Here is a 10,196-nt window from a genome sequence, read left to right as displayed (position 1 = left end):
CTTAAAGGGGACGCGCGCCTGTGCAGGCGCGGCTGGGCTCGGGGCCCCACTCCGTTCCTAAAGACCCGGACGCCTCCCTAACTTTGCCCTGCCGGGTTTCCGGCCTCCCTTGGAGTGCCAGCGATTTCCTTTAGTTTTTGAAACGGCACTCCCTTCTGAGGGTTGGTTGTTGGTTGTTTTTTTTTTTCCCCCTTCCAGGGAGCATAAGAGCTTCACAGGCTTATTGTATGAAAAAGTCTAAGAGGAAAATAGAAATTAAGTCATGGTATCGCTCAGAATTTTAAGCTTGGCGTTGGAAGTCTCGCAAGAGGATGCGGCTTATGCAAGGAGGGCCCGAAGATGTTGTCTTTCTGGGGAGAGTCTTTAAAATGAGGTAGAAACGTGAACTTTTCTGTAGGGGGGAAAGCTGAGAGGCCGGATCTGCCTGGTGCAAAATGAAAACGCAGGATTCCTGGCTCAGACAGGGGGAGCAAACATGAAAGCACCGTCAAGGGCGTAAAAAATAAAGTTTTTTCCCTTGGCAGTCTTCTCTCGATGTGTGACGTCTTGTTTGCTGGTTAGCATCCCCAGTAGAGAAGAAGTAGAAGTATAAAGTGCATTTTCATGGTGTCTGTACGCTGGACAGTGCCACGTGTGAGTGCAGGTATCGGAGCATTTAACTTGTGTGAGGAATCACTAAAAAAGCATGAGTCGTTCCGCAGGGCTTGTCTGTGCCGGGTGCCTGGAGCTGGAGGGAAGGCACAAATGACATCCGCCAGGCACAGAGCAGGAACAGCGAATGGGCCAGTGTAGACGCTCACGCGAGTCAGGGGCTCATGTGTGTGCAGCCACACTGGCCTGGGACTGAGTTTGCACTGTGGTCTGATGGCTGGAGCCAGGATGCGGCTCTTCCATATGCCGCTGCCCCAACCCCTGGGAGACGGCAGCTCTCAAAGTTCCTGGGTGCCCGCGTCAGGGGTGGGCGAGGGGCCTGCCCATTACATACACCGTGGCACAACCCCTGCGGCAGAGCCATCCCTAGGTCCCGCCCAGAAAGGCCACAGGGCACACCTGTCTGGTGTACCTGGGCTACCACCCCCTCCTCGCCCTGGTGGCACACGGTGACAGCGCCCCTGGGTGAGGGCAGAGCAGGGGAGGGGGCCAGGCTGCCGGGGGCTCGAAGGGAAGGCAGCAGAGAATCCAAGCCCGGGAAGGAAGGAGGCAGCAGGGAGGAACCAGAGCTGCACACAGTGGATGACTGAGCCCAACCACGTGGGAGGGAATTTTCATTTTGGCTAAGTGCCACTGATAACGGCATCCTCCACTTCCTGTTTTACAGTGTTACTGGCTGGAAGGATTTTTTTTTTTTTTCCAGACTGGCTACTGCCTCTGGACATGGCGCAGCTGGTTCCCCCGTCTCCACCCCCACCCTGCCCACCACACACCTCCTGTGGGAGACAACAGGATGCACGGGCAGACTCCCTCTCTGCTTCACGGAGCGTGGTCAGCATCCAGCCCTCAGCACCCTCAGGCCTGGCTTCTCACCCAAGGTCACACCTGTTCTGAGGCAGCCCGCACCCACTTCCGGCAGAGCGGCTGAGGCTTGGCGCCACCTGCTCTGCCGTTGGACCTGTCCATGTCCCCAGTCCTCCCCTTCCTTGCCCAGGAACACATCTCTAATAACATCTGTTCCCCGAACTGTCTCATCGGCATCTGATAATGGCTAAGCCATCCCCCGACAGGTACCGCGGTCAGTCCCCGGCTGCATGCAGCTCTCAAGGGAGACCCCATTTGTGTGCACGGCTCAGACAGCCTCTGGCGGAAGGTAGAGACCCAATTATGAAAACTCGTGCGTGGGCAACAGACACACTGGATCAGCTGGTAGCAACGCCTGGTTCTCTGAACGCTGTCAGCTCCCCTTGCTCAGCCCTTGGGAGAGGACTTGCTTGGCCAACACCCGCTGGGAACAGTGTGAGCAGGTGGAGTTGAGAGCTGGCCAGGTGCTGGGGAGGGTGACCATGTGTGACACCATACTTCCTGGTGTGCACATCCACACATCCTGCGTGCTCATCTCCTGTCCCGAATCCAAGCTTTTTTTTTTTTTTTTTAGGTTTATTTTATTTATTTGAAAAGCAGAGTTACAGAAAGAGGGAGAAAGAGAGAGGTCTTCCATCTGCTGGTTCACTCCCCTCTGCTGCTTTCCCAGGAGCAGTAGGAGGGAGCAGCCAGAACTTCAACTGTGGGGAGCAATCCGGACTGGACTGAGTTACTGGAATTAAGACTTATTCTGTGCATCTGCTCTCCCACAATATGGCGCTGGGAGAGAAGAAAACAGCTTCTACACAGCTGCCTCCAGTTCAGCCAATAAACTGTAGGACTTGCTCCTGATTGGAGGAGAGCAGCGTACTCGGCGTGTGGGCAGCCGAGTTAGGATTGGCGGAGGAGGACTACAAAGGAGGAGAGAGATGGCATGCACGAGGAACATCTAAGGGGAACACCTGTGCAGCCCCCGAGAGAGCCGGCCGGCGGTGTGCCGCTCCCCTGCGGAAGTGGGGAATGTGGCAGGGGGAACCGCCCTTCCACGGAGGTGGAAGGGACAGTAGCCAACCCGGGAAGAACCAGCAGCAAACCCGGGAAGGGCCGAGCAGACAAAAGAACAGCGCAGGGTCCTGTGTCGTTCCTCCACGAAGAGGGGGAGCGACATTCAACCATCACCCATATGATAGGAGACGCCAGCTCTGCAGACAGTGGCTTAACCTGCTGTGCCACAGCACCAGCCCCCCCGGCTGCTCCACTTCCAGTCCAGCTCTCTGCTGTGGGCTGGGAAAGCAGTGGAAGATGGCCCAAGTCCTTGGGCCCCTGCATGCACCTGGGAGACCTGGATGGACTTCTTGGCTCCAGTCTTTGGCCTGGTCCAGCCCAGGCCGTTGAAACCTTTGGGACGTGAACCAGCCATTGGAAGATTCTCTCTCTCTCTAACTCGGCCTTTCAAATAAATGTCTTTAAAAGAAAAATGTTTACTCAAGTGTGTTCCTGCATATTTCAGCAGTTGATGGGAGTTCTGACATTCATTCTTTTTTTTTTTTTTTCCTGTAAAGGAAGAAGATTCACAGCAACCAACTACTCCTCATTATTGGAAATGGATATGTAAAGTGACCTTCTATCAGGAGAATACAAGGTTAAACGCTGAGAATATTAAATACTTTGAAAACACCTCGCCTTCCATTCTGGATATAGTAAGTCTATCTTTTTGGTATATCCTAGACTTTTTTTTTAAGATTTACTTCATTTATTTGAAAGGCAGAGTGACAGGGAGGGATGGAGAGACAGAGACAAAAAGAGATGGTCCATCTGCTGGTTCACTCCCCAAACTGCTGGAACAGGCGGGGCTGGGCCAGGCCAAAGCCCGAAGCCTGGAACTCCATCCGGGTCTCCCACGTGGGTGGCAGGGCCAGGAGCACTTGGGCCAGCCTCCGACGCTTTCCTAGGCACATCAGCAGGGAACTGGATTGGAAGCAGAGTAGCTGGGACTTGAACCTGCGCTCCAATATTTAATGCTGGCGTCACAGGCAACAGCATAACCTGCTGTGCCACGACACTAGCCCTGGCACAGACTACACTTAGGCAGCTAGATTTTTTTTTGGGTAAAAATTATAACCTATTGGGTGATCCTGACATAGCCATACTGTAGAAAGAAATTCTTTGGTAATCTAATTTTTGCTCTTTCCTAGAGTTTACAAGACAAAGTTTTAGCCCTGCTATGTAACATAAATACAATTGAACCATTTTCTCTCTTCTCACTTCATTTACACCTAAATGTGCAGCTCAATGTGACTCTCTGAATATGTATGAGGTTGTATCTGACATTAATTTCTGCAACCTACGTGCCTGAGCACATGTTGTCTTCAGAGGGACTATGAGTTATTTCCTATGTGTACACACACACACACACACTTGTAGAACAACGTGAAATTTTTTGAAGAGAATTTTCTGCAGGCCTTTACCAGTTAGCATAAAACTGATGATCGCGTAAAGACTTAACAACCTGAGTTTGATTTTCTCCAAAAGGGACTGATGTAGACACGGCCCACATTCCATTCTTCTCTCTGGGGTCAGTTCTCTCAGCCTCTCTGACCTGCTTAGCAAGGTTTCATCTCTTCAGTTCCAGCAAGCAGCCATAGCAAGACCGGAGTCTCTAGGGCTTTATTTAAAATTCTCCAAGAAAGAGCAAGTGCTTGGCCTGGCGGTTAGGATACAGCTTGAGGGCTGGTGTTGTGCAGCTGGTTAAGCCGCTGCCGGAGATGCAGGCGTCTCATATGGGCACCTAGGAGGACGGCTCAAATCTTTGGGCCCCTGCACCCACGTGGGAGACTTGGATGGGGGCCCAGGCTCCTGGCTTTGGACTGGCCCAGCCTCACCTGTTGCAGCCATTTGGGAGTAAACCAGTGGATGGAACACATCTCTCTCCCCCCTCTCTGTAACTCTACCTTTGAAGTAAATAAGTAAATCTTCAAAAAAAAAGTTATCTGAGGCAAAGTAAATAGCCTGGTGGCCACGACATAGTTTGGGGGCCAGCACTGAGGGTTAAGCCACCACCTATAACACTGGGATCACATATGAGCACTGGTTCAAGTCCCGGCTGCTCCACTTCCGATCTAGCTCTCTATTATGGCCTGGGAAAGCAGTAGAAGATGGCCCACGTCCTTGGGCCCCTGCAACCACGTAGGAGACCCGGAAGAAGCTCCTGGCTCCTGGCTTTGGATTGGTGCAGCTCTGGCTGTTGTAGCCATTTGGGGAGTAGATGGAAGGTCTCTCTTTCTGCCTCTTTTCTGTAAATTTGCTTTCCAAATAAATAAATCTTTTAAAAAAATCTCTCAATGTAACTTCGCCTTTTAAATAAATAAGTCTTAAAAAAATAGTTTTGGGGCTGGCGCTGTGGCTCAATAGGCTAATCCTCCGCCTAGAGGCGCCGGCACACCGGGTTCTAGTCCTGGTCGGGGAGCCGGATTCTGTCCCGGTTGCCCCTCTTCCAGGCCAGCTCTCTGCTGTGGCCCGGGAGTGCAGTGGAGGATGGCCCAAGTGCTTGGGCCCTGCACCCCATGGGAGACCAGGAGAAGCATCTGGCTCCTGCCATCGGATCAGTGCGGTGCGCTAGCTGCAGCGCGCCGGCCGCGGCGGCCATTGGAGGGTGAACCAACGGCAAAGGAAGACCTTTCTCTCTGTCTCTCTCTCTCACTGTCCACTCTGCCTGTCAAAAAAAAAAAAAAAAAAGTTTTGGAGTTGCGCGCACTATACCCAAGTCCTGGGTTCAAGTCCCAGCTTCCTGCTAAGGTGCATCCTGGGAGGCAATGTCACACGGCCTGGCAATGCCTGGGAGGTGTTCAGTGGAGAAAGGAGGCACAGCCTGCGTGCGGGGAATGCACAGCTCTGGGGTTTTCTACCCAGGCCCCACTCAGCGCCCCTCCTCCCCAGTTGCTTTCCACAATGAACCCTTGCCCATCCTGCTGGGTTTCTGGACCCTTCTCAGAAAATTGCATTTTTTATTTCTTCAAATAATTTATATTTAAAAACAGAAAGACAGGGGCCGGTGCTGTGGCATAGAAGGCTAAGCCTTCGCCTGCAGTGCAGGCATCCCATGTGGGTGTCGGTTTGAGTGTCTGGGCCCCTGCACCCACATGGGAGACCCGGAAGAAGCTCCTGGCTCCTGGCTTCGGCCTGGTGTGGACCCGGCCATTGTGGCTGTTTGGGAAGTAAATCAGCCAATGAAACATTTCCTTCCTTCCTTCCTTCCTTCCTTCCTTCCTTCCTTCCTTTCTTCCTCTTTCTCTTTCTAAGATTTATTTATTTATTTGAAAGTCAGAGTTACACACAGAGAGAAGGAGAGGCAGAGAGAGAGAGAGAGAGAGAGAGAGGTCTTCCCTCCGATGGTTCACTCCCCAATTGGCCGCAAAGGCCAGAGCTGTGCCAATCTGAAGCCAGGAGCTTCTTCTGGGTCTCCCACGCAGGTGCAGAGGCCCAAGGACTTGAGCCATCTTCCACTGCTTTCCAAGGCCATAGTAGAGAGCTGGATTGGAAGTGGAGCAGCCGGGACTTGAACCGGCGCCCATATGGGATGCCAGCACTGCAGGCGGCAGCTTTACTGGCTATGCCACAGCGCCAGCCCTGGAACCTATCTCTGTCTCTATCTCTATCTTTCTCCTTCTCTGTATGTATCGCTGCCTTTTAAATAAATAAAATCTTTTTGAAAAATAAAACCAGAAAGACAGATACAGAGAAACAGAGAGCTCCTACCTACTGGCTCATTCCCAGATGTCTGTAACAGCTGAGGTGGCTCAGGTCAATGCTGGGGTCCTGCAACTCCATCCGGGTCTTCCAGGTGGGTGCAGGGACGTAGGGACTTGGGCCGTCTTCTGCTGCTTTCCCAGGCCATTAGCAGGGAGTTGTATCAGAAGTAGAGTGGCCAGGACTCAAACTGGTGCCCATATAGGAATGTTATACATTTAAAAAAATTTATCTTATTTATTTGTCAGAATTAAAGAGAGGGAGAGGGAGAAAGAGAGAGAGAAACAAACAGAATCTTCCATGCTGAAAGCAGGAGCTTCTTCCAGGTCTCCTGTGTGGGTGCAAGGACCCATGCACTTGGGCCTTCTTCCACTGTTTTCCCAGGCACACTGGCAGGGAGCTGGATTGGAAGTGGAGCAGCCAGGCCTGGAACCTATACCTATGTGGGATTCCAACACTGCAGGCCGCGGCTTCACTCCACGCACCACAGCGCCAGCCCGTAAATAAATCTTTCAAAAATGTATTTTCCTTACCTTCCAAGACACTATCAAGCTCAAGATAACGCAGCTAATTCGCACAACTAACCAGACCTACAGCCCCAGTCTGTGGACTCAAGTTCAGTTTCACGGTGACCTCAGCGCCCCCAGCACTCTGTGTAGGTCTTGTCTTCCTGTGACCAAAGGGCGGAGCTTCCTAAGTGACAAAAGGCGGCTTCAAGATAAGCAGCCTCTTTTTTTTTTTTTTTTTTTTTTGACAGGCAGAGTGGACAGTGAGAGAGAGAGACAGAGAGAGAAAGGTCTTCCTTTGCCGTTGGATCACCCTCCAATGGCCGCCACTGCAGCCAGTGCACCACTGCTGATCCGATGGCAGGAGCCAGGATCCAGGTGCTTTTCCTGGTCTCCCATGGGGTGCAGGGCCCAAGCACCTGGGCCATCCTCCACTGCACTCCCTGGCCACAGCAGAGAGCTGGACTGGAAGAGGAGCAACCGGGACAGAATCCGGCGCCCCAACCGGGACTAGAACCCGGTGTGCCGGCGCCGCATGGTGGAGGATTAGCCTATTGAGCCACGGCGCCGGCTAGCAGCCTCTTTCTATCTAGAAACTGGAACTACCAGAAAGCCCCATCACAGTTCCCTCGCTGACATTTAAAAACGAGCCAAGACACCTTGTATGGGGTATCCTGTAGTAGCCCCAGGCAAGCATGAATGTGAACGGTGACACAGACTCAGAGCTGGGCTCTATTTGGGTCACAGAAAGGTTTCCTTTGGTTCATCAATAATATCCATGGATGCATTTTTTTAAAAGATTTATTTATTTATTTGAGAGGCAGAGTTACAGAGAGAGGGAGAGACAGACAGAGAGAGAGAGAGAGGGATCTTCCACCCACTGGTTCATTCCTCAAATGGCCAGAGCTGGGCCGATCTGAAGCCAGGAGCCAGGAGCTTCTTCCGGGTCTCCCACACAGGAGGGGCCCAAGGACTTGGGCCATCTTCCACTGCTCTCCCAGGCCATAGCAGAGCTGGATCTGAAGTGGAGCAGCCACTGATACATTCTTAATGTTTTGAATTGGTTGCTGGCATTTCAAAAATCAGGGCATTTTAAACAAAATTCTGGGTTTCGGGCTTCGAGAGAGCTGGGAGTTCACCCCCTTGCTCTCCAGGAACCAGCCCTTCCTGTCACTCCTGCCTGACCCCTGGCCCAGTTACCCTTTATCCTTAACCTTGTGCATGGTTCCTTAGACCTGGCCCATTCACATTTGCACTATTTGTTAGGGCTCTGGAATATTTAAAATTTTTATTTATTTACTTAATTTGAGAGATAGACAGATGTGACTTTGCTCCCAGCCACTGGTTTACTCCCCAAATGCCTGCAACAACCCAGGCTGCGCAAGGCAGAAGCCAGGAGCCAGGAACTCGATCAAGTGGCAGAGATTCAACCACTTCAACTGTTACCTGCCTTCTCCCAGGGTGCGCATGAGCAGGAAGCTGGAAACAAACTCAGGCACTCCCATACAGCACGTGAGGTTCCCAGCTGGAGTGCTAGCAGCTAAGCCAACGACCAACTCTGCAGACTTCTGGATTAGAGAGCGAGCGACAGAGAGCTTCCGTCCACTGGCTCACTTTAAAAATGCCCGCAACAGTCAGGGCTGGATCAGGCTGAAGCCAGGAGCCCAGAACTCAACCTGGGTCCCCTGGGTGGGTGGCAGAGACCCAAGTACTTAAGCCATCGCCTGTTGCCTCCCAGAGTTGCACGTGTCCAGGAAGCTGCAATGGGAAGTGGATCCAGGCCTTGGATATGCGGATGTGGTGTTCCAACTGGCATCTTTTTTTTTTTTTTTTAAATATTTTTTGACAGGCAGAGTGGACAGTGAGAGAGAGAGACAGAGAGAAAGGTCTTCCTTTGCCGTTGGTTCACCCTCCAGTGGCTGCTCCAGCGGCGCGCTGTGGCCGGCGCACCGCACTGATCCGAAGCCAGGAGCCAGGTGCTTCCCCTGGTCTCCAATGTGGGTGCAGGGCCCAAGCATTTGGACCATCCTCCACTGCACTCCCGGGCCACAGCAGAGAGCTGGACTGGAAGAGGAGCAACCGGGACAGAATCCGGCGCCCTGACTGGGACCAGAGCCCGGTGTGCCAGCGCCGCAGGCGGAGGATTAGCCTATTGAGCCGCGGCGCTGGCCTCCAAGTGGCATCTTAACCAGTGTGCCAAATGCCCGCCCAAAGGCATTTCTTTGAGTTACTTGGTAGCCCACTACGTTGATGCCACTTCAGTTTAATGGGCAACTATTGAGCACCTGTGGTATGCAGAGGCCAAAAGCAGCTGGGCCAGTGGGAATCAGGCTGGTGAGAGGGTTATCAGCGAGTAGACAGCCGGTGGCTGAACCCTGGGTGTGCACGAATTTGCCAAGGGAGGGTAAACAGTGTCCAGTGCTGCTTAAAGGTCAAGCAAGATAAGGAGGACAAGCTGCAGCAGGACTTCCTGCCGGGGTGACAGCAGGTCTCCGGGCACGGTGAGAGACAGACCGGCAGGCTGTGCTGAGCCAGAGTTGAGTGCACACACAGCAGGGCCACGGAGGTAGCCAAGAGACACAAGTGCTGATGCTTTGGCTCGGAAGAGGGGAGGACTGGACAGAGTGTTTACGGGGAAGGGCAAGGAGCCCTGGTCACTGAGGGACAGAGTGCGCAGCGAGGCAGGTGTCTAACACAGGAAGAATTAGCTCTGAGTTGGAGGAGCTGTGAATGAGGCCCGAGGGTCGCAGGGTGGGGCTGGAGCAACAGCACAGAAACTTGGACAAATGTGTGTGTGCACTTGATAGAAGCCTCTCTCTGCAAAGCGTCAGCTCATCCCACCTCCTCTCAGGCTTTGGGATCACGCCTATTACATCCTTGACAACCGACAACAGGGCCCTGTTGCTGGGAGTCACCTGGGTGGTGGCAGCGAAGAGGGAAGGGCTTCACGTAAAGCCGCTGGCAGCTATGGCCTTGGAGCACAGGTATGTGAGAGGTGAGCACGGAGCCTGGTGGTCAAGACGCTGGTTGGGATGCCCGCATCCTACGTTAGAGTAGTGAGGGTCGATGTTCAGAGCCGGCTCCTGGCTCCAGCTTTCCTGGCAATGCAGACCCCGGGAGGCAGTGGTGATGATGGTTCAAGGAATAGGGTTCCCGCCACCCACATGGAGTTCCCAGTTCCTGGGTTTGGCCTCAGCTTGGCCATGGCAAGCATCTGGGGCATGAACCAGCACACGGGAGTTGTCTGTCTCAGCCTCTCAAAGTTGGAAAATGAAACGGAAGCCATCATATTCAGCAGGACACTGAAGGTATTTTCCACTCAAAGGCTGGGCTCCCCATTTCCACAGACGTTTTCCTACGTTTCTGACTTTTTATTTGTAAAAAGGAAGTAACAAAACCTAGCTCGGGGGGAGGGGGAATGAAATACGT

At 52.8% G+C, this 10,196-nt stretch overlaps 1 protein-coding gene and 1 long non-coding RNA gene across 4 annotated transcripts in view; one reads left to right on the top strand and one right to left on the bottom strand.

Moving 5' to 3' along the window:
- Window positions 1–61: 61 nt before the first annotated feature.
- LOC127488728 (uncharacterized) lies at window positions 62–3,191 on the top strand. Its single transcript, XR_007916504.2, has 2 exons — window positions 62–373; window positions 3,078–3,191. It is a non-coding gene; the product is annotated as an uncharacterized lncRNA (long non-coding RNA).
- Window positions 3,192–7,007: 3,816 nt separating this feature from the next.
- The window catches only part of GRID2IP (Grid2 interacting protein), a 44,087-nt gene continuing 40,898 nt past the window's right edge, over window positions 7,008–10,196 (bottom strand). For 2 of the 3 annotated variants that reach the window (XM_070064367.1, XM_070064369.1), the window contains exon 22: window positions 7,008–7,786. In XM_070064367.1, the coding sequence (XP_069920468.1) occupies window positions 7,577–7,786 (210 nt within the window). In that variant the 3' untranslated portion in view covers window positions 7,008–7,576. The remainder of the gene's footprint in view (window positions 7,787–10,196) is intronic. The other variant, XM_070064368.1, reaches the window with a different exon arrangement.

The sequence above is a fragment of the Oryctolagus cuniculus genome, chromosome 19 (genome assembly GCF_964237555.1).
Source record: "Oryctolagus cuniculus chromosome 19, mOryCun1.1, whole genome shotgun sequence".
NCBI classification, from domain to species: domain Eukaryota; kingdom Metazoa; phylum Chordata; class Mammalia; order Lagomorpha; family Leporidae; genus Oryctolagus; species Oryctolagus cuniculus.
The sequence above is the reverse complement of the archived record's forward strand: the minus strand, read 5'-3'. Positions and strand labels throughout refer to the sequence as shown.